A 24,359-nucleotide genomic window follows, 5' to 3' on the forward strand; every position below is an offset into this window, starting at 1 on the left:
TTCTCTTTTTCTTTTTCTGCCGCGGTGGAGAAATGTCACGGATATTAGCTTTTGTGTTCGTCAGGTTAACCGTTCATTATTTCCCCCACGTCTCCACCTCCGCCGCCATTGCTCTTGTGTATCACGATTCGACTTTCTATTTTAATTTATTCTTCGTCCGTGGGTGCGTTTTCTCTTTGCATTATATTGAGAAAAATCGTTTAGCGTAAAGTTAGTGACACGTGAATGACTGTATGTTTTCGGATGAATGGGAGCAGTTTAATGGATAGGAGTATTACCATTGTGTCGCTTTGAGAAATTAGTGTTTAGTGTGGTTAAGTGAAGCTTGAATATCTGTTTTCGGGTGAAGGTATTAAGTATGGGCACACTGGGTAGGCTTTAGTGGATAGGAGGAGGACAGTGATGTTTGTGTGTTGCTTTGTGTCTTGAAGCTTACATGTGTTAAACAGAAAACCAGTGCTTGTAAACATGCGAATCAAAGGATCAAGGTGAAGGCATCAGGTATGGACACATTGGGTAGGCTTTAGTGGATAGGAGGAGGACATTGGTGTTTCTGTGTGTTGCTTTGTGTCTTGAAGCTTACATGTGTTAAACAGAAAACCAGTGCTTGTAAACATACGAATCAAAGGGTCAGGTATAACTGGGTTGGAGAAACTGCGCAATACTTGTGTTTCTGTGTGTTTGGTAATCCTTCACAGAGTTTAGGCACGTAGAGAGAAGGCGTTTGTTAAAAGTGGAGTGGTTACATTTTAGTAGAAGATTCACATACTTGGACTGGAAAATGTGTGTGTGTGTGTGTGTGTGTGTGTGTGTGTGTGTGTGTGTGTGTGTGTGTGTAATCATTGTTTGAGTGGTAGATTTGGCGTATAAACAAATATGTGCAATTGAAAACAGACCTACTTGAAATATATAGTTTACTGGATGGTACACATAACTGGAATGCAAATAGAATGGTTTGTAAGTGGTCGAGAGGAGTGTGAGGAAATATATGTTACTGCAAAGAATTCTGGCTATAATCAAGTGTGTGAAGGCATCTAAGTGGCTAGGATGATCGATGGATGGATGAGGGTGAGGATGATGATGATGAGGAGGAGACACCGACGTTAGGACTTACGAGGGGTAATTGCAGATGGACTTAAAGGTTAGGGAACACGATGCTAGGTGGTTGTCAAAAATACTGGCTGAGAAATGACACGTACACTTACACGTGATATAGGTGGACAGGTGTTTCATGACGGCTAGAGTGAAATAACAGGTGTGTAAGGTTCTAAACGGTGTAGGTTGTGAGGCGTATTGTGAGCAGAGGTACACGAGGGATTGGAAAACACGGTACAACGAATCTTATAGCTTTATTGTGAACACGCAACAGGTGTTTGGGAACTGGTATAAATAACAATAGGAAGAGGGGAAAGAGAAACGTAAGTTGTAGGAAGGGAAGGGTGCCCAAACTAAGGATAAGGAGCGAAGGGAAGGAAGGAGAAAGAGCAAGGGAGGAAGGACCAATGCAAGAGAGTGGGAAATGGGACAGCTGTACAGGTTTCTATATAAACAATGGCGTCCTCTAAGGAGCTGAGAGGAAAGGTAACACAGAGAGGTACTTACATATACAAAAAAAGGCGTGAAATACTATACATTGGAGTCCAAAGACTTGGAAACTGCTCCAGTGATCCTGTGTGGACTAGATTCACCAGGCTTGTTAGATTTGTGGGACGACTCGGATCCTTTGGCAATTTAAATTTGTTTTTTTATTACAAATAAAATCTTATCCTACTAAGAAAGCTGCTTAGTATTATTTTTTTGTCATTTTGCAGCGACGGTGCGCTCTCGGGGAACTGTTATGGGGATTTTCTGATATTTTTTTTGTCGTTGTGACTGACGTCGCGTGTCATGGTGGATGTCTTTTATTTTATTCGCTCGACGCGTGAGTCTGAACCTAAAGTGGTTACGTTCGTGTCATAGTGAGGAGGGCGAAGGAAAGTGTTTGCTGACATCTCCCTCCAAGTCTGGATCCGACGAAGGTGTCAGCGGACGGGTGCGGGGCCTTACTGCTGCTGGGCGGCGGGCCTGACGGCGTTGATCACGTCGGCAGGGTAGTAGTTTTCGCTGCAGGGGGAGGAAGAGAGGTTAGTTAGAGCCACGGTGGAGAGGGACACTCCTTAGCAGCACAGCGGGCGGGGCAAGGGCAAAACACAGTGACTGAGCACGGCTGTGCCGCACCGCCACCGGCCGAGGGACAAATAGCAGTAGGTTTGAGGGGTGTTTGGTTACTTGACCCTTGAAAAAGTTAAAGTCGTTGGAAGGAAGGAATGCAAAGGATGAGAGATTGTTCTAAAGTTTATCGGCAGCAAGTACTAAAAATGAAGGTATTATTTAACTCTTTCATTAGGAAGCTGGACGGTAATGGGATGAATATTTCACAACGGCGATGACTCGAATATTGCAAAACATTGTTGATGATAATGAGGAGAAGGAGGAGGAGGAGCAGGAGGCGGAGGAGAAGGAGGAGAAACAGAGATGAGCACTTAGGAGGAGGAGATAAAAATCGAACGTGTCAGAGGAGTGACAAGAGCAGAAGGGTGAGATGGAGAATGATGGTGATGGCGATGATGAAGCGAAGGGGCGATAACTTACCATCCGGCCACGTTCTCGGGAGCGTCGCAGAGGAGAGTGAGGTCATTGAAGACCTGGCCCACGGGGCAGCCCACCTCCCTCGGGTGCTTGCCGTCAACGCACACGTAGAAGAACCTGCAGTCGTTGGGCTTCAGGTAACGGGAGTGGTCCAGCTGCTGGCCGTTGGTGTGGATCTGGGTGTCGTTGGGGCAGGAGAAGCCGTCGGGGAGAACCTCTGTGGGGCAAGGACAGGGTGTTAGAGGAGGGGTCTTCAGCACACAGGTCGTGGTATGTTCAGCGAGCATGTTTCAGCCTGGCCAAGGCAGGCAGGAGCAGGCGGCTGCACATGATGGTTAGTGTTTTAAGACGCGCGGGACGAACTCTTCATAATAAGAGTCCGTTAGTTTTGTCAATTCCTGCTTTGCAAATCCGTTATACGTAGTGGAATCTTTGGGCCACCGATACTGGGGCTAACGAACGTTGACTCACCCTGCTTCTTAACGCAGCCCTGGCGGAAGCCAGCGTGGGCCCACTGGCAGGTGCCGGTGAGCTCGTCGAACACGAGGCCGTCAGCGCAGGTGCGGAGGACGGGGATGCCGCCAGTGCACTCGTAGTACTCGCCGCAGTTGCTGGGGTCCTCGTGCTCGAAGTAGCCGTTCATGCGGGGGCACTCAATGCCGGAGGGCTTGGGAGTCTCTGAGGGGGAGGAGGAGGAGGAAAATGAGGAAACGAGCGACCCATTAGTGGAGGAATTGTGAAGAGGTGCGTCAAATATGCTGTAACGGGGGAGGACTGACTCAAGCTGGGGTCAATGGAGGGGGGGGGGGGGGAGCGAAGAAGATCATCATTATCATCATCATCATACTTACGGAAGGAAGATCCCTCGGGGCACTCGACGATGAAGGGGTAGTTGCACTGCTCGACGGCCGGGGACAGGGTGTGGTCGAAGACAAGGCCGTCAGGGCAGAGCTTCTCGGTCATGGTGCCGCGGTAGCAATCATAGTACTTATCGCACTGCTGGTTGTCGGCGTAGTAGCCATCGTCGGGGGGGCACTGGAAGTTCGACTGGGCGGCTGCCGCGCCTGTAGGGGGAGAAAAGTGTCTCGTGAGGAGGGAGGTGTTGGAGGGTTGGTGGCGATGATGGACGGGTCGTGAAGGGCGTCTGTACCATCCTTTGTCTCCTTCTGTTTCACCTTCCCTTGCTTTTCTTTGCCATCCCTTCTAGTGTCATGTCTCTCCTACTTTTTCCCTTACTCTCCTTCCTTTGCCTTCCTTACGTGGTGGATAATGAGTAATGAAAAAAGTGGTGACGATGAGTGAAAGTGTGAATGATGGCAGTGGGTGAATCATAAGGAGCAGATGTAGGAGGTGGGGAGTGAGTGAAGGAAGTATGCTGGCGATGGGGTATGTCAGGTATGGTAATGGCCGGGGATGGGTTACGAGGCAGACAGAGGAGTGGTGGGTGAAGTTCCAAGGGCGTGTGTGTGGCGGGTGGAGGAAGTGAGATCATTGCCGAAGATAGCTATAGCCTTGAGAGCACCGTTGAATTAGTGGCAAGCAGTGGGATGTCAAGGCTTTGTTGCGTTAATGATATGGGAAACGGTAAATAATGACGTAGTTTGTGAGATTGTAGGATCATTTTGAAGCATTGTTTCTTATCCCTTCGTCTCGACAGTAAGTTAATCAAAAAAGACAAATTAGCATTGGAGTCAAATAGGCAAACTCTGTCATCTAACGTTAATATATGAAAGTTACTGGTGTGGGTGGGGAAAGTCTTGACGGTGAAGGGGTGTATATAGCCTTAGGGGGAGGAAGAGGGGAACGAGAAGTGAAACGAGAAAAGTAAATACCGCAGAGTTTTTGAATTTCGCGGACCGGCTACGTATATATTTTAACATATGTGGGTAATAACTGCTTTGTTCATGTTTTTGGAGTTAAAATTCTTAAACTATATCTTACACCACTTGCTTGATAATAATGATAATGGTACTAATAATAACGATACTGTCTCTAAGTTGAATAATTTGTGTGCCGTCATATATATGTGTGTGTGTGTGTGTGTGTGTGTGTGTGGGCGCGCGCGAGACTGTGTGTGTGTGGCGCAACCCGCTTTGACAAGTCACCCCGCCGCACTTTCACTCGCCAGGTTCGTTTTCTTTGTCGTAACGGGATCCGCCGACGAGTGGCCTTGACTACGGGAGGGACCGAGAGGGAGAGAGAGGGGAGGGAGAGAGAGAGAGAGAGAGAGAGAGAGAGAGAGAGAGAGAGAGAGAGAGAGAGAGAGAGAGAGAGAGAGAGAGAGGGTGGCGGAGGGAAAGGAGGGGGAGTTGTCGGAGGAAGAAGGGCGGTGAGGGCGTAACCGGTAAACGTGATGGGAGTTGAAAGCGAAATTGTGGAAGACGAGGGTGAGCTATTGATGAAGAAGAGGAGGAGGAGGAGGAGGAGGGAGAAAGTAGAATAAAATTGGAAATGAGAAAGGGTTTATAAGACGTGGAGAAAGGGAAAGTAAAACGAGGAGGAGGAGGAGGAGGAGGAGGGGGAGAAGGAAGAGAGGGAGGAGGAGGAGAATATGATAAAAGTACAAATGATATTGAATAGAGAAAGAACAGAATTAAGACATGAAGATAAAGAATATTATTGGAAGAGAAAAATAAGACCAATAAATCTAAGAAAGCAAATATATGGTGAGATAAGTGAGAGAAAGAGAAAGCTTAATTAAATCTAGCATGAGAGAGATACAGAAAGGGAGAGTAAAAGTGGACTAAGAAAGGGAAAGTGAAAGAATGAAAATGAAGAAAAAAAGAGAATTTGAAAAGGTGGGAGACAAACCAAACATAACAGAGATAAATATATAAAACCAACCAAGAGAGAGAGAGAGAGAGAGAGAGAGAGAGAGAGAGAGAGAGAGAGAGAGAGAGAGAGAGAGAGAGAGAGAGAGAGAGAGAGAAAGTGAACCAGAATGAAAATGAAGAAAAAAAGAGCATTTGAAAAGGTGAAAGACAAACCAAACTTAACAAAGAGATAAATATATAAAACCAATCAAGAGAGAGAGAGAGAGAGAGAGAGAGAGAGAGAGAGAGAGAGAGAGAGAGAGAGAGAGAGAGAAAGGGAAAGTGAACCAGAATGAAAATGAAGAAAAAAAGAGCATTTGAAAAGGTGAGACAAACCAAACTTAACAAAGATAAGTATAATAAAACCAAATAAGAGAGAGAGAGAGAGAGAGAGAGAGAGAGAGAGAGAGAGAGAGAGAGAGAGAGAGAGATAAATAAAGAAACAGTAAGAATTAGATACAGAAAGGGAAAGTGAACCAGAAATCAGAAGAAAATCAACAAAAAGCAAAACAGAAACAAGAGCATCATTTAAAGAGGATTGAGACAGTACCCAACCCAACCTAACCTAACCTAACCTAACCTAACAAAAAAGATAGGCAACTGCAAGATAGCATAGCGGGGAGGAGCAAAGAGAAGGAGCATGAAAGTAGCCAGCTGGAGGGAGAGCTGGTGAGGTCAATGTACTACCTGGGGCCGCTCGTTAAGCAGATGAAAGTGATCGCATGTGTGTGTGTGTGTGTGTGTGTGTGTGTGTGTGTGTGTGTGTGTGTGTGTGTGTTTTCTCTCTCTCCTTTTTCCGCATCTCTGACATAACTATCGCACGGTGGCGACGGCAGTAGAAGTAGAAGAGGAGGAAGAAGAAGATCAAGAAGATATAGTAATAGTAAAAGGAATGGTAGTAGGATGAGGAGAAGAATCAAGAGGAATAGAAAACAAAGAAGAGGAGGAACAGGAAGATAAGAGGAAGAGTATTAGTGATAGGAATAACGATAGAAAAGAGATAAATACGTGTCCAACTGAGATGAGAGAGAAAGGAGACGAAACCCGATCTCATAAATCACTCACACACACACACACGCAAGGGGGCTTAGTAGCATTACCGACAGAAAATATACTGCTAGACTGGACTCGATTCCAATACCGGTCGTAACAAAGGAATGACTTCACGCCCCGCTGACTGAACGGCTTAATCAGAAATGCTTTAGAACAATGCGCAGGAAAATGAGATCTTCGTGGAATAGTAATACCCCCACACAATTTACTTTCATGCAATCCTGAACCACGAAATTGCTGCCCGATATCACGAAACCCGAACGACCTATTCAGAAATACCTTAGAACAATGAATAGAAAATTAGATACACGTGAAAGAGGAAAATCTCAAGACAATTTACTTCTTTAATGAAATATTGAACGACGAAATTACGATATTGCTTTAGAATATCGCATAGGAAATTAGACCGGAAAAAAAGTGGAACATTTCAAATTATTTTACTTACATCGCAGGATAATCTACTTCTTTGGTGCAATACTGAACAACGAAATCACGATACTGCTTTAGAATATTACAAGGGAAATTAGACCGGGATACACAGAGGAATAAGCTAATCTACTTATAATAACCTCGATTTATGTGATAAGTCAGATGGATAGTTAGATAGAGAGCGATCGACAGTGAATGATATCAAGTGAACGAAAAACAGCAAAATCGCACTCATGTCTTCATTGCTAATTCATCGCGTCATCCTTCACTCCCGTTACTGTTCCCTTCACACACACACACCGCTGGCTTCACATTCTTCACCGCCACCGCCACCGCTGCCGCTATTTCCCTTTCACTGACCGACGAAAGAGCGGCCAACACGCGACATTCAGATCCTCATAAACCGGCATAGCGAGAAAGGGACGCGAGAGAGAGGAGGAAGAATACTTTGATGCAAGGAAGTTGAAGAGCACCGCGCTTAGTTGTAAGAAAAGGAGGAGAGGGTTTGGAGGAGGACAATACCAAAGGAAAAATAATGATGATGACAAAAGTTCTATACTCGGATGATGGAAGATTAGCTGCAGGAGGAGGAGGAGGAGGAATAGGAGCAGAAGAAAAAGATGTATTGAAATATTGCTTTGACAGTTACGACGAAAATGGGATTAAATTTTTCTGACGAAGGGAGATTAACTACAGAAGGAGGAAGAGGAGAAAGAGAATAGGCCAGTTGCAGACGAAGATGAGAGTACTTCTACACACTGACGAAGGGAGATTAGCTACAGTAGAAGAAGAAGGAGGAGGAGGAGGAGCACTCATGAAAATTAGAACAATCGAAGGGGGACAGTTGCAGACGAAGATGATGGCAGTCCTTCTACACACCGACGAAGGGAGATTAGCTACAGTAGAAGAAGGAAGAGGAGGCGGAGCACTCTCTCTCTGCAGGACAGTTACAGACGAAGATGATGACAGAACTTCTACACACTGACGAAGGGAGATGAGGTGGAGGAGGAGCAGTAGGAGGAGGACAGGGCACACTCACCGATGAAGAGGAGGAGCACAAGTCTGGTCATGGTTGTGGTGGAGGAGAGTGGAGACTGCGGATCACGGTGTCTCCCCCTCCTATTTATTCTCTCACTTTCCCGTGGCTCCCCCTCCCACTCTCCCCCCCAACCCGCTCCACCCCTCCACCCCCTCCCCTCCACCTCCTCCTACCCCTCACAGATCTTGCTCCTCCCTCTCCTGCTCGCCCCCCTCCTCCTCCTCCTCCTCCTCCTTCTTGTTCGTGCTAGTTTGCCCCTATTCATGGTCCTGGCTCCTCCTCCTCCTCCTCGTCCTCCTACTCCTCCTCCTCCTCCTCCTCCGCCTCCTTCATATTAACAGACAAGCTTAGGAATCTGGTCATTGGGTGGATGCTTGTGTGTGTGTGTGTGTGTGTGTGTGTGTGTGTGTGTGTGTGTGTGTGTGTGTGTGTGTGTGTGTAAACCACAACACGGATGTAATTGTGTCGGAAGCGTGCGTGCGTGCAGTGGGGATCAATGGGAAGTGTGTGTGTGTGTGTGTGTGTGTGTGTGTGTGTGTGTGTGTGTGTGTGTGTGTGTGTAATTGTTTGCGTATGTGCGTGCGTTGCGTAGGTGGTTCGCTCTATTTATTTATTTATTTATCTATCTATCTATATCTATCTCTATCTATATATCTATCTATCCATCTGTCTTTCTATCTATCTATTTTCTCTCACGTCTAAATTCATCTCATTCTTCCTCCTTCTTTTCCCATTCCTTACATTCATCATCTTTCTTCCTCCTCTTCCTCTTCCCTCCGTCTCTCCCCTTCTTCTCCCTTCACTTCCCTCCCTTTAGTATCTCCCTCACGACCTGCCGCGGCCCGGGGCATAAAGGAGGAAGAGAGGGGGGAGGGAAGGGGTGACGGAGGGAGAGAGGGAGAGAGAGAGGGAGAGAAGGAAGGAAGTAACTGCTCACGATTTAATAAAGTAAACCCATTTCACTCTCTCTCTCTCTCTCTCTGTTTATCTATTTCTTACTCTGCCTCATTTCCCTTTCTATCAACTAAACCACTTTATCTATCGATCTCTCCTTCTATCTATCTGTTACGTAAACTTTTATCTTTCTATTTACTAAACCTCTCTCGGGGCTGACATTCAGATTGTGATGGGAGCAAGAAGCGCTGACCTCTGTGACCCAGTTTCCTGTTGGGTCATTATGGTGGTGGTGGTGGTTGTGGCAGGGGTCGTCGAGGCATTGGTAACAGTGGTGGTCATGGCGGCGACTTGAGCAGCGTACCTTTTTATAAGACAGTGGTTGACGCTCGATAAATAAATCTAACGTGACCTTGCGATGCTTCTATGTGGTGAAGGTTGTTGTTTTTTTGGGTGGTGCTGGTGAGTGTGGTTGTGGTGGGAGTGGCTGGCTGGATGGTTGCTGGGGCGAGAGTGAGCAGGTGGTGTGTGGCTGTGTGTGTGTGTGTGTGTGTGTGTGTCAAGGGGGGAAGTGCACTGAGTAAGGATGACTATAGGTGCTCATAATACTAGGTGATAATTTGTTGTCTCTTTCCGGGAGATAGGATAAGAACAGTTTGTGATGAAGGGAAGGTTAGCAGAGGTACAGAGGTGGGTACGTGAGGGAGCTGTGTGTCAGGGCTGCAAGTATAAGGCCTGATAAGTTAGCTAGCTGTTGGGGTCATGTTTTAGGAGTAAGGACTAGTAGATAATTCGTTGTCTGCTTGTGGAAGAGTGGATAAAATGGTTTGTGATGAAGGGACGGTTAGCATGAGGGAGCTGTGTGTCAGGGTTGCTAGTATAAGGCCTGATAAGTTAGCTAGCTGTTGGGGTCATGTTTTTACTAGGACTATAGTTGACAATCTGTTCTGTCTTCTGAGAGGATAAAAAAGTGATGAAGGGATGAAGGATTAGAGGGTACCAGAGGAGGTGGGTACGGAGCTGAGCTGTGTCAGGGCTGCAAGTATAAGGCCTGATAAGTTAGCTAGGAGTGGATAAAATGGTTTGTGATGAAGGGACGGTTAGCATGAGGGAGCTGTGTGTCAGAGTTGCTAGTATAAGGCCTGATAAGTTAGCTAGCTGTTGGGGTCATGTTTTTGGAGTAAGGACTAGTAGAAAATTCGTCCTGTCTGTTGGGAGAGTTGATAAAACAGTTTGTGATACAGAGATGGTGGTACAGAGATGGGTACGGGGGGGAGTAGTGTTATAGGGTTGCTGGTATGGTTAGCTAAGGTGACCGTTAATGTTCATATTTTAGGAGTAAGTTTTTTCTGACTGCTACTGAGATAAGAACGATATGTTTGACGTAGTTTTAAGGTGGCGAGAGGGACTGTGGCTGTGTGTGTGTGTGTCAGGGTGTCCGGTACGGCAAGCTAAGATGACTGTGGGTGTTTATGCTATAGAAGTAAAGGATTTGTTCTCTCTTCAGCTTAGAGACATGATAACAACGGTTTGATTGATGGAGGGAGTGGCGAGACAGGCTGTAGATCGGTGTGTGTGTCAGAGGCTAAGAGGAATGGGTGCTTCAGGTTAGCTTATGTCTGGGTGCTGGGGAATGAATGAGTGTTGAGAAGGACGGTCTGTATAGGTATCGTAGGGATATGAAGGCCTGGCTGTCGGAGATGGAGAAATAAAGGCTAAGGAAAAAGCAAATACGAAAAAGAGAAAGTAGTTGAGGAAGAAAAGAATGTTGGTATAGACTTTAATGGTTCTGATTCCAAGTATCATGAGTTCTTAATTAAATTGTTTACATTTAGTGGCGATATTTTGTGTCACGTCCGTGCAAACTAACACCGATATTTACTGTGCGTTGTTTTCCTGCTCGTAGCTCATTTGAGGGCACGAAATCCTTCCAAGGTTTCATTGTCACGCCTGAGTTATGGTAACTTTATCTATGTGTTCGTGTGCCTTCTTAATTAACCCTTTATCTATATATTTATCTGTATTTATATATCTGCTTATCAGTCATCCATCTTACTATCAATCTTCTTCAAAACTTAAGAGCTAGAATGAAATTGTATGAAAGATTAACAGATTTGGGGATAGGGCTAGATAGACAGATAGATGAAGAGAGAAGAGGGAAGAGAAAAAGAGAGAGAAAGAGTGAGAGAGAGGGGGGGGGGCGATGTTGTGAAATTGGTACGGGAGGGCTTTAACCGAGGGTGGGCGGCAGGTTCTGAGGTGTGGGGTTAAGTCACTCCTGGCCCCTCGCCGCCTCACGCCACGCTGCCTTGTTTTGTTTTTGTGTTGTTGTTGTTGTTGTTGTTGTTGTTGTTGTTACCATCATTTCCTATTCAATTTTTTTTTTCTCTGATATGTTTAATTTTTCTTTTCTCTTATTTTTCACTTCCGTATCTTTTGAATTACTACTACTACTACTACTACTACCACTACCACCAAAAAGTAGCGCCGGTAGACTTTCTTCAGGGATCTCTTCGACGACCCCTGTCCGTTAGTGGCGCAAACGAATTTTATTTATAGTGGCTGCCGTGCTATATGACTCGATTGGCGCATGCTGCCCCCCGGTGCTAATCTTGACCGAAGTCGCTGAAGTTAGGCTGCGTTGAAGATCTGGGCAGCATGTGAGTAATCTTGACACTTGGCGATGTTTTGAAAAATCAGCGTTTTTCGGTGGAACTTGAGCCTTGGCCCGCACGCTGACTACCCGGCCACCGCCTCTTATCTTACCCAGTGACTGCATCTACTACCCATGCCTACTGTCCAACCGCACTACACCATAACACTGACATTATCACGGCCGATACTTAGTCATATTTTCGACTACAACTTAACTTTCGATATTTTTCTCCTGGCTCGAACCGCCGTTGCGTAAGAGGTTTGGCGTTTGTCCATTATTTTCTGCTTAAAAATAAAGTCGCTGCTCAGTCAGTCGTGTTGGGCGTATGTCACGTGGTGGTTTTATCCGGAAGAGAGAGAGAGAGAGAGAGAGAGAGAGAGAGAGAGAGAGAGAGAGAGAGAGAGAGAGAGAGAGAGAGAGAGAGAGAGAGAGAGAGTTGGCTCCATTGTTTCTTGGCGTAAATACATTTCGATATTATTATTATGCAGAGAAAAGTCCAACATGAATAGGAGGAATTTTTTACGCTGTTCAATCCATCTGTCTTTCTTAACATAAAATGCTTCAGAAATAAAACCTTTTTACTTCACGTTCTAGGAATTTGTAGATCACGTTGACCCCCCCCCCCAAAAAAAAAAAAAAAAAAAAGATTTGAACTTGCATAAATTGAATTCTACATTTCATTCTTGGATTTATATACCAGAGAGAGAGAGAGAGAGAGAGAGAGAGAGAGAGAGAGAGAGAGGTTAGGTGGGTGAGCGATGTAAACGAAAGTAAGAGTGCTTTTCCTTTTGCTCCTCCGCCTCCTCCTCCTCCTCCTGTTACTACTACTACTACTACTACTACTACTACTACCACCAATACTACTATTCATTACGTGTTAACTGACCTCATTTAATTACTACGGAGACGACCATGGTTCTCTCTCTCTCTTTCTTTCTTTTTCCTCCTCTGTTTTTTTCTTTATCTATGTATTCATTTATTTTTATTTATTTACTTATTTATTTATTTATTCTCTCTCTCTCTCTCTTTCTTTTTTCTTAGTTTCCTCCTGTTTTTTTCTTTATCTATGTATTCATTTATTTTTATTTATTTACTTATTTATTTATTCTCTCTCTCTCTCTCTCTCTTTCTTTCTTTCTTTTTTCTTAGTTTCCTCCTCTGTTTTTTTTTCTTTATCTATTCATTTATTTTTATTTATTTACTTATTTATTTATTTATTCTCTCTCTCTCTCTCGCCGGGGCGGGATAACGGTGCCAGTAGTAACAGTGTTCATGCCTTAAAGGTCAGTCCTTGCCGCTGGCCGCCTCTCGGTGCAGGAGGGACCCGCCCCACGATGCTCTCTCTCTCTCTCTCTCTCTCTCTCTCTCTCTCTCTCTCTCTCTCTCTCTCTCTCTCTCTCTCTCTCTCTCTCTCTCTCTCTCTCTCTGAGAGTCTTACTATTTTTTTTGTATGTGAATGTTCACATACTTCTCCTCTTCCTTTTTCCGACCTTCTCATCTCATTCCTCCTCCTCCTCCTCCTCCTCTTCCTTCTCGTCTCCTCCTCTTTCTTCTCTCTCCCTCCCCTCTCTCACTCCTTACCAGGAAACATCTCAAGGTTGTGACAGAGGTGAGATTATGTATTTTTGTTTCTCTCCTCTCTCTCTCTCTCTCTCTCTCTCTCTCTCTCTTCTACATATTAGCTATCAACAAAAAAAATATATAATGTAAATAAGGTACTTGGAGAGCTGTGAGGGGGACAAGTGGGAGGGAGGATGGGCTAAGAAGGGAGGTAGGAAGGGAGGGATGAAGGAATGGATACGGGAAGGAGGTAGGTAGGGTAGGTAACTGGGGAGGAAAGAAAGGTAGTGGCGGAGGAGCTGCTGGTGTGAGAGTGAATAGATGAAGAGATGAAGGAGGGGCCACGCTGGGTTAGACGTCCTTGGAGTGGATTGGAATGAGGGTAAAAAAGAAGACAGTTGACAATCGCGGAGGAAAGGCAGTGAGGATGAAGAGAGGGACGTTAATAGTGTTTGTTTAGTGAGGTAATATCAATTCTAAGTAGACGGTGTGTTGTGTTAGGGTTTGGTGCATACTGGGTGCAGGTAACGGGGTAGGAAGGGTGCAAGTGACTGGATAAGGGTTGGTTAGGGAGAATTCTTAAGAGCCGGTTTGACAGTCCAACACAGTGTCTTCGTAACAGCCCGAACTAAACTTTAAAATCCCATACAATCCAAAATGGGGAGGTCTTCGATGCCACACTAAATACACAAGACTTTTCCCGTATAGTTTCATCAAATTTGTGAACTTGAATATAAACACCAGACACTATACAAGGAAATTTCGAAGGCTCTGGTATTGGTTTGGGAGCTTACTAACCCGTCATGGGGAACTGTGAAACTGGCCCAAGCCCCGTATTCTTAAGCCTCAGTTCGCCTATTTGCAACGCCTCTCGAAGTTGTTGGGCTTTTCATGGACAGTTTTGTGATTCTAGTGATAGACTTACACCGTTTCTGCATCATGAAAGGGAAAATTGTACATCAAAACGCTGATAATCTTCTGTGTGGTCATGGGAGATACTCGTAATGGGACCTCGGTATGTTTAAGGCTATGCACATTGGGCCTGCAAATGACTGGATAAGTGTTGGTTAGTTAGTATTCTTAAGCCTCAGTTCGCCTATTTGAAACGCCTCTCGTAGAAGTTGTTGGGCTTTTCATGAACTGTTGTGTAATTCTAGTGATAGACTTACACCGCTTCTGCATAATGAAAGGGAAAATTATACATCAAAACCCGGTTAATCTTCTCTGTGGTCATGGGAGATACTCGTAATGGGACCCCGGTATGTTGAAGTCTATGCACATTAGGCCTGCAAATGACTGGATAAGTGTTGGTTAGTTAGAATTCTTAAGCCCCGTATTCTTAAGCCTCAGTTCGCCTATTTGAAACGGCTCTCGTAGAAGTTGATGGGCTTTTCATGAACTGTATTGTGATTCTAGTGATAGACTTACACCGTTTCTGCACCATGAAAGGGAAAATCACGCATCAAAACCCGGTTAATCTTCTCTGTGGTCTTGGGAGATACTCGTAATGGGACCTCGGTATGTTTAAGGCTATGCACATTAGGCCTGCAAATGACTGGATAAGTGTTGGTTAGTTAGAATTCTTAAGCCCCGTATTCTTAAGCCTCAGTTCGCCTATTTGAAACGGCTCTCGTAGAAGTTGTTGGGCTTTTCATGAACTGTATTGTGATTCTAGTTGTAGTTTTACACCGCTTCTGCACCATGAAAGGGAAAATCACGCATCAAAACCCGGCTAATCTTCTCTGTGGTCTTGGGACATACTCGTAATAGGAGCTCGATACGTTTAAGACTGCATTCTCAGGCTATCACATCATATATTTCGAAAGCCCACAAAGGACATTAGTCAGGTTCTCACGAGTGTTTGTTCACGTTCATGGTGCAGGGGCCTTGCCAGACTACCGCTAGAGCCATAAAACTACCCATGGAAACACCCTCGACCTCTACCAAAGCATTACCAAATGTGGGTGTGTGAGCCCCGACGCGTGTGAGAAGATGGACCTTGGAGACTGGAGTGCAGGATTCCCTTGGAGACTAAAGGAGAGAGAGAGAGAGAGAGAGAGAGAGAGAGAGAGAGAGAGAGAGAGAGAGAGAGAGAGAGAGAGAGAGAGAGAGAGAGCGTAATTAGGGAAGGATTTTAAAGGGAAGTCGTCCTTGAGAATTAGGGTGGAGAGCGAGGCAAGGAGAGAGAGAGAGAGAGAGAGAGAGAGAGAGAGAGAGAGAGAGAGAGAGAGAGAGAGAGAGAGAGAGAGAGAGAGAGAGAGAGAGAGAGAGATCGTAATTAGGGAAGGATTTTAAAGGGAAGTCGTCCTTGAGAATTAGGGTGGAGGGCGAGGCAAGGAGAGAGAGAGAGAGAGAGAGAGAGAGAGAGAGAGAGAGAGAGAGAGAGAGAGAGAGAGAGAGAGAGAGAGAGAGAGAGAGAGAGAGAGAGAGAGAGAGAGAGAGAGAGAGAGAGACTGACTCAACTGAACGGAGCAAGTCGTGAGTATCAAGCCCTCATAGTGTTTCCTGGTTGGCCCAGAACGAGAGATGACGTCAGGGAGGAGGAGGAGGAGGAGGAGGAGGAAAATGAGTGATGAGGGAGTAAGGGCGAAGGTGAGGTGCTTGGATCGAGAGGAAAGAAGAGGTAGTCATGCAGAGTAAGAATAGGGACAAAAAAAAAAAAAAGAGAAAAAGAAGAGTTCAAAGAGAAGAAGAGAAAAAAAAAGAGAAAAAGGAGAGCGTAAAAAAGGAGAGGAAGAAAAGAGGAACAAGAAAAAGAAAAGTGAAAGAAGGAAAGAAGAAAGGAACGAGAAAAAAAGGAGACTAAATAGAGGAGGAAGAAAAGATGAACAAGAAAAATTAGAGTGAAAGAAGGAAAGAAGAAAGGAACGAGATAAAAGGAGACTAAATAACGGAGGAAGAAAAGAGGAACGAGAAAATGGAGAGTGAAAGAAGGAAAGAAGAAAGGAACGAGATAAAAGGAGACTATATAAAGGAGGAAGAAAAGAGGAACAAGAAAAAGAAGAGTGAAAGAAGGAAAGAGGAAAGGAACGAGAAAGAAGGAGACTAAAGAAAGGAGGAAGAAAGGAAAAACGAGAAAAAAAAGAGATGCAAAGAAAGGAGAAAAAGAGAAACGAAAAAAAAATACAAAGAAGGGAAGAAGAGAAAAAGAGAGAAAAGAGGAGACTGCAAGGAAGGGATGAAGCAAGGAGGAACAAAAAGGGGAGGGAGAGTAACCGACGAAGAAGAGTTTTGAGGCATGAAAATACAGGGTTTGAGGGTTCAGAAAGGGCCGAGGGAGTAGGATGACAAAGCAGCGTAGAGAAGAGATGAGCTTTTACACAATGAGCATAGTGAAGCAAGGGAGTGACTGAAGAAGGGGAGCACTAAAGAGAAGGCTGAGAAGGAAGGAGGCTCAGAATAGGAGGTTAGAGAGATGAGTTTGTTGAAAAAAGCCGAAATGTAATATAGGGAAGGGTTAAAGGAGCGATAGAGGTATTAACGAAGGAAAAGACTGATGGAAAGCGCTATAGGTAGAAAGATTGAGGGTTTGGGAGGATTTAGGAGTCCAGGAAGGAATGTTAGAGATGAGTGAAGCCTCGTAGAGTGAAAATACCGGGCAGAGAAGAGAGGAAAAATTGCACTATGAAGATTAAGAAAGGAAGTAAGTGAGGGGAGAAGGGCATTAAGTATATATGAAGATAAAGGGTTTGGAAGGTGCTGGGAAGGGAGGAAGCTTAGAATAGAAGGGTAGATAGATGAGTGTGGCTAAATAGGCTGACCTCTCTTTTGTCAACTCTAATTTTTACTTTTGTGGGAGCGGCAATTAGCGGGCTTTTTTTAAATTTTACTCTCTGTTGCCCTTGAGCCGCATCCTTTGATGTAAAAAAAAAAGAACTGTAAAGAAGAGAGGAAAGATTACACAATGAAGAGTAAGGAAGGAATGATCAAAGAAGGCTTAAGTTATGAAGGTAGTGCAGAAGGGGTCGAGAAGGAAGGCCCATGATAGCAGGTTAAGGAGACGAGTTGGACTAAGTAGGCTGACGAAACTGGGCAGAGAAGAAAGATTACACAATGAAGAGTCCGGAAGGAATTCACTAACAAAGAAGACTTAAGTTATGAAGGTAGTGCAGGAGGGGTCGAGAAGGGAGGCTCAGGATAGCAGGTTAGGGAGACGAGTTGGACTAAGTAGGCTGACAAGACTGGGCAGAGAAGAAAACTTACACAATGAAGAGTAAGGAAGGAATTCACTAACAAAGAAGGCTTAAGTTATGAAGGTAGTGCAGAAGGGGTCGAGAAGGGAGGCTCAGGATAGCAGGATAGGGAGACAAGTTGGACTAAGTAGGCTGACAAGACTGGGCAGAGAAGAAAGATTACACAATGAAGAGTAAGGAAGGAAGCGACTGACGAAGAAGACCAAAGGCATGACGGTAGTGTAGAGAAGGCCGAGGAGGGAGGAGGCTCAGGATAGAAGGTTAGAGAAATGAGGAGACGGGGCTGTGAGGGGAAGGGAGGAACAAGACTGGGCAGAGAAGAAAGATTACACAATGAAGAGTAAGGAAGGAAGCGACTGACGAAGAAGAAGACCAAAGGCATGACGGTAGTGTAGAGAAGGCCGAGAAGGGAGGAGGCTCAGGATAGAAGGTTAGAGAAATGAGGAGACAGGGCTGTGAAGGGAAGGGAGGAACAAGACTGGGCAGAGAAGAAAGATTACACAATGAAGAGTAAGGAAGGAAGGAAGCGACTGACGAAGAAGAAGACCAAAGGCATGACGGTAGTGTAGAGAAGGCCGAGGAGGGAGGAGGCTCAGGATAGAAGGTTAGAGAAATTATAAGACGGGGCTGTGAGGGAAGGAGGAACAAGACTGGGCAGAGAAGAAAGATTACACAATGAAGAGTAAGGAAGGAAGGACTGACGAAGAAGAAGACCAAAGGCATGACGGTAGTGTAGAGAAGGCTGAGGAGGGAGGAGGCTCAGGATAGGTTAGGGAGACAAGTTGGACTAAGTAGGCTGACAAGACTGGGCAGAGAAGAAAGATTACACAATGAAGAGTAAGGAAGGAAGCGACTGACGAAGAAGAAGACCAAAGGCATGACGGTAGTGTAGAGAAGGCCGAGGAGGGAGGAGGCTCAGGATAGAAGGTTAGGGAGACAAGTTGGACTAAGTAGGCTGACAAGACTGGGCAGAGAAGAAAGATTACACAATGAAGAGTAAGGAAGGAAGCGACTGACGAAGAAGAAGACCAAAGGCATGACGGTAGTGTAGAGAAGGCCGAGGAGGGAGGAGGCTCAGGATAGAAGGTTAGAGAAATGAGAAGACAGGGCTGTGAGGGGAAGGGAGGAACAAGACTGGGCAGAGAAGAAAGATTACACAATGAAGAGTAAGGAAGGAAGGAAGCGACTGACGAAGAAGAAGACCAAAGGCATGACGGTAGTGTAGAGAAGGCCGAGGAGGGAGGAGGCTCAGGATAGAAGGTTAGAGAAATGAGAAGTCAGGGCTGTGAAGGGAAGGGAGAGGCGGGGTTGCATAAGAGCCTAGACAGAAAACGGAGCAAAAAAAATCTCACCAAAAATTGGGGTTGGGCCTCGTGTTGGCTGCAGCGGGAGAGTGTAACACCACAGCTACAAGACGATTTTATTATCATTCATTGTTATTATTCATTATTGTTTTTGAGCCACATTGTAGATTCGCATTCAAAAGGAGTAGATGAAAAGTAAATTTATAAAAGGAATAGTTTGGGCAAGTAATCCACATTTCTATATTTTTCTTTTGAAGTAATTGCTCTGAAAATCAATTTACCTGCAAAATAACGTAGCAAATGACAACAGACAACTTGATATTGGCTTCACAAACCGACCATGCATCAGATATTACTAAAAAAAAAATATATATCGTTTGTATTAGTCTAAAAATTAAAAGCAAATCAACAATTGTTTTAATAATCTTTAATTAACATCATGATTTTTTTATTCCTAGTGATTTATAATGTATTTAAATTTATATCGATCTTCAAGTAGCATTAGTGAATTAGATAGCTGTTTTTCGTTGTCCATCGTTTTCTTATTTACCGTGCAGCGTGTTGCGGACTTTTTACTCTGCCTTATCTTTGACTTGTCTGCCGTGCCGGAAAAACACTAATAAACAAAGCGTCTCAGTACCCGTTTACCCGCCGAGCCGCGCAGTGAGAGCCGAGCATGCAGAGAGGCTGACCAACACGTGACTCTTGATTGGCCACCGCGCCGCCGCCTCACACCTGTTTGGGATGCCAGGTGTGTGTGTGTGTGTGTGTGTGTGTGTGTGTGTGTGTGTGTGTGTGTGTGTGTGTGTGTGTGTTCCTGGCTTTCTCTTTCCACTTTTTTCCTCTTTCCCGGCTCTCTCTAGCATAACTTCATTAAATCTCATTCTTTTTGTTTGTCTGTTTTTATATTACAATGTGATCTGCTCTCTCTCTCTCTCTCTCTCTCTCTCTCTCTCTCTCTTCGTTTGACTTTCACTTTCACATTTTTTCTCTTTTATCCTCCTTTGTTTATCTCCCTTTCTCCTTTCTCCGTCCGTTCGTGCTTTTGTCGACGCTCTCCCTTGTTTGTTTGTTTGTGTGTGTGTGTGTGTGTGTGTGTGTGTGTGTGTGAATCAGCGGTGTTGGAGGAAGCTATATATGACTTAATTTAATCTGACTTTACAATATTCTAATACGAGTTTTAATTCTAACGTTGACATTGACTGATATGGGATTTAGGTTCCTGCCAACATAATGATACATGGAAATGGTCCCGAGAAAGTCTAAGGGTCGCTTTCACAGTCACTTTGTTTGTTTTGATCGTTACCAATGGCGGCGATCGACGCTATAGTTTTCCACGTGAAACTGGCCTATGGGGTAGTGGCGGCTGCAGAGGAAGCAAGAGGTGTTGAGAGTGTGTGGCAAGGTGCGGGGCTAGGCTAACCCCGCAGCCGCCACTACCCCATCGGCCAGTTTTACGTGGAAATACTACAGCAGCGATCGCAAATGACTGTGAAAGCGCCCCTAGGTCTCCACTCTATCAGAAATCAGTAACTAAACACTAGGTGGCGGGTTGGGAGGTATGAGCTCTTAATACTGTCACAATGCTTACTAAGAGGTCGTGAGGCTGATTAACAGAAGCTTACCCCAAAACAAGGTAGCGGAATGAAGCGTTTATAGAGCGTTGTCTTAGAGTCAGTGATTCCTTGGGTCGTATTTTAAAACATTTCGTCGCCCAAGTTCACATATTTGACAAGGCTTTCGTATGAGTTGAGGGCATTTCCAGGAGTAGTTTTATGGCCCTGGTGGCTGTCTGATCCTTCCCCAGCAGCATGAGCCTAAAGAAACACTCATTAGAACCCGATTGATCCCTTCTTTGACCTTCATATATAGTTGATGTGAGAAGTGAACGTGTCTTTTAATACCTGCCCTTGTTTCCTCTCTTCACGTTAACATCACGAGGCTTACCAAGGGGTCACGAGGTTAACTAAAACATACAAGTCAAGGTAGTAGAGGGAAGTACTTATATTACTCTGTGTTAGATCGAGTCAGTCATTCCTTGTCTCCTCTCTTCACGTTAACATCACGAGGCTTACCAAGGGGTCACGAGGTTAACTAAAACATACAAGCCAAGGTAGTAGGGGGAACTATTTGTATTACACAGTGTTAGATCGAGTCAATCATTCCTTATCTCCATTACGATGCTTACCAAGAGGTCGTGAGGCTTAACTAACTAAACCACACAACAAACCAAGATAGAGAGAAGCATTGGTAGTACACTGTCATACCTCGTCTCCACCTTCATCCGCCCTTTCCCTCCCTCTCGCCCGCCTTTCCCTTTGAGTGAGTGGCGTGGGTTTCCGGTTACCTCGCAGTGTCAAGGTTACGGTGGTTTTGGGGCGTGGAAAGACAGGTGTTGGCCAGGTAATGAGAGAGAGAGAGAGAGAGAGAGAGAGAGAGAGAGAGAGAGAGAGAGAGAGAGAGAGAGAGAGAGAGAGAGAGAGACTGACTGACTTACTTATACTACTGCCAATAATGTGTTAAAAATAGTTGTAGAAATGGACTATGGAAAGAATGCTAACACACACACAGAGAGAGAGAGAGAGAGAGAGAGAGAGAGAGAGAGAGAGAGAGAGAGAGAGAGAGAGAGAGAGAGAGAGAGAGAATAGGAGAGGTAGGAGGTAAAAAAAAAAAAGTGATGTATAGGGAAGATAACTTAAGTGATAAAGAGAACAGATGAAGTACGAGAGTGAGGAGAATAATTGATAGATAGATGGATAGATAGATAGATGGGGAAAGGCCCTTCTAAAACAGACCTTCCCCATCTCCTCTCTCTTTTTATTTCATCTTGTTTCGCCTCTACCCTTCCCGTCGCCTCTCAGCCTTGGCGCGGAGGACGGACCAATGGATAAGGGCAGACGTATGTAGGTCGCGGCGGCTGGTAATTGGGGTATCGCTCATCGTTGGGAGGACAAAGGAAGGATCGGGGTAAAATGAAGAAGGGGTGAGGAGGAAAGGAAGGAAGAAGATAGATGGTGGTTGTTGAAGTGACGGAGGTGTGTTTCCCATAGAGAGAGACGTAGAGCTAAAATAAGAAGGGAAATGGCGGTTTGAGATGAGAGCGTCAGTATGGAAGGAAGGAAGGAAGGATAGAAGGACATGGAGAAAGCCACACTATTTGCACAAGCAGCGCCATTGAGCTTTTTTTTTTGTTTCCTCCTCTTTGTTTTCCCCTGAGCTGTCTCATGTAAAAAAATAAAAATAAATAAAGAGCAGGGAAAGAATGGTTGAAGGCAGGAGGTGGAAAGTTAGAAAGGAAGGAAGGAATTTAGAAAGAAAAGAAGGAAATACTGTAAAGGAACATAGAGAAGAAGTTAGAAAGTAAGGATAGGAATACATGAAAACAAGCATGGATTAGGGCAGAGGCGGAAGAACGGAAGTAAGAAATGGATGCTTGCGAAAGTGAAAACGGAGGAGAGAGAAAGGGCGAGGGAAAATATGCCAAGGTCAGTGATGAGAGAGAAGAGGGTGCCTGATGCAAATATTAAGTGACAAAAAAAATAGTATTAGACTGAAGAAAGAGAAGAGGGTGCCTTGAGAACTGTATACCTTTCCTCCGTCACGCCATCAGAACAAGTGAATGGAAAAACAACAACCTAACTATAAATTTTAACATGCCTTGGTGAGAGATTAAAAAGGAGTAAAAAGCGAGTAGGGAGCACGTTGAGGACCGTTCTGTCGTCGTATTGAGAGTAAACTGTGAATAGAATAACAAAAATAACTAACTAAAAACTAACTTCTGCTTCTGTGATGGGTTAAAGGGAGCAAAGAGCGAGTAGAGAGTTCGTGGAGGACCTTGCTGTCGTTGTATTGAGAGTAAACTGTGAATAACATAACAAAAATAACTAACTAAAAACTAACTTCTGCCTCTGTGATGGGTTAAAGGGGCAAAGAGCGAGTAGAGAGCTCATTGAGGACCTTGCTGTCGTCGTATTGAGAGTAAACTGTGAATAGAATAACAAAAATAACTGACTAAAAACTAACTTCTGCCTCTGTGATGGGTTAAAGGGGCAAAGAGCGAGTAGAGAGCTCATTGAGGACCTTGCTGTCGTCATCATGCGGGAGCAGAAAACGGGCTGAAAAAAATACTGAACGCACAAAAAAACTGGAGCACCGTCGGTCTTCACGTGCAAAGTTTAAGGTTTACATAGACGAGGTACTGAGGGAGCGGGTATAGACTAATGCTGCCGATTCCGTCCTTAATTAGCACCATCCAGCCAACGGTATTAGCTGAGGCCCATTTTAGGAGAGAGAAATCATTGGCCACACCAGTATGGGCAAGGCGCTTCCTCATGAGTCTCCGTCGTATGCAAAAAGACCTGCACTCATAATTTTTTTGAATGCCTCGAGACGGGATGTGCTTCAAGTTTTTTCCCCCCTCGTGTAGATCAGGGAGAGTTTGTAGTCTTGCCGAGGTCAGGCCGGGTCAGGGCAGGCATTAGGGTGCAGTTAGGTAGTGCAGTGAAGGTGAATGCATTTAGATATCTTGTTGAGGTTTGGTGGAATGGACGATAGATGATAGAATAGAATAATAGAATGTTAATAGAATAGTAGATGGATGGAATGAACGATAGATGATAGACTAGAATAATATAATGTTAATAGAATAGTACAACAGATAATATAATAATAGAATAGATCATAGAACAATAGATAATAGAGAATGTATAGATAGCAGAATGGAAGAATCTTGATAGGTGCTGCCCATAGCGTCGGTAGTCTCTCTTGAGGGGTCTGCTCGCCGGCCCCAACCCGCTACTGGCGCAGGTGAATTTTATTTATAGTGGCTGCCGCGATGTATGACTTGCTGGCCCATGCTGCCCCCCTGGTGCTCCATTTGAATGAAGTAGCTGAAGTTAGAGTTGCCTGAAGATCTGGACAGCATGTGGGTAAAGGGGCTATTAAACTGGGCAAATTTTCCGTGGATCTTCAGTCAAACCACGATTTCCGCTGGCGTGGTTCTCATATTTCCGTGGTTTTCTGACGTGTCCAAAGTCTTCCAAAGCTACGGTAGAGTTCCTTGAAGGGCGGCGGTATTACTCACCATCATCATCAGCAGCAGTAATAAGAAACAAATGAAAATCACGTCAGCGGAAATCGTGGTTTGACTGAAGGTCCACGGAAAATTTGCCCAGTGTAGTAGCCCCTTAATCTTCCGCCACTCACCGATGGTTGAAAATTACCAGCGAGCATCGGTGGGCCGCGAACCACGCTGACCACTCGGCAGGTCAAATCATACGTAGACCTAGGAACAGAAGGACATCCAAAGTAACAGAATGACGACCCAGAAATTATAGAACTCAGGTTGAGAGATAAGAAACGAGAACCATCACCGGGCAGGATAGAATACACTGACACCAGAGATTGAGGAAGAACTTGAAACAACTGAGAAAAGCTTTTGTCCTGCGGCGAAGTAATATCGTCTGATGATGACGATGATGATGGTGATGGGTGAGAGGTGAAGGAGGGTGGGGCTGGTTGGTGGCATACCCGTGGAAGGTTAGGTGGGGTGGGTTGGCGGTGGGTTCGTGAGTGTTAATGACAAAGGTGGGACTAGTGTTGGTGGGGGAGGGTATGTGTGTGTGGGGGGGGGGGGGGAGAGTGTGTGGAGGGGATGATTTTGGCTGTAACGAGGCGGCTGGTGATGGCATTGGCTTGTGGGCGGGTGGGTTGGTCAGTGTGAGGCGTTGAAGGTGGGCGGGATGGAGTGGGTGGTGATTATGAGCGTGTCGGGGGGGGGGGAGGGCAGGA

At 45.0% G+C, this 24,359-nt stretch overlaps 1 protein-coding gene and 1 long non-coding RNA gene across 2 annotated transcripts in view; one reads left to right on the plus strand and one right to left on the minus strand.

Moving 5' to 3' along the window:
• The window catches only part of LOC126983339 (uncharacterized), an 89,595-nt gene that overhangs the window by 36,463 nt on the left and 28,773 nt on the right, over nt 1–24,359 (plus strand). The window lies entirely within an intron of this gene.
• LOC126983336 (protein obstructor-E-like) lies at nt 1,335–8,051 on the minus strand. The gene is made up of 5 exons (XM_050836053.1): nt 7,963–8,051; nt 3,480–3,692; nt 3,100–3,306; nt 2,632–2,845; nt 1,335–2,103 (listed from the first exon to the last, which is right to left on the minus strand). The coding sequence occupies exons 1-5, from the start codon at nt 7,991–7,993 to the stop codon at nt 2,043–2,045; spliced, it is 726 nt and encodes a 241-aa protein (XP_050692010.1). The 5' UTR covers nt 7,994–8,051; the 3' UTR covers nt 1,335–2,042.

This window comes from Eriocheir sinensis, chromosome 53 (assembly GCF_024679095.1).
Source record: "Eriocheir sinensis breed Jianghai 21 chromosome 53, ASM2467909v1, whole genome shotgun sequence".
Classification (NCBI taxonomy): Eukaryota; Metazoa; Arthropoda; class Malacostraca; order Decapoda; family Varunidae; genus Eriocheir; species Eriocheir sinensis.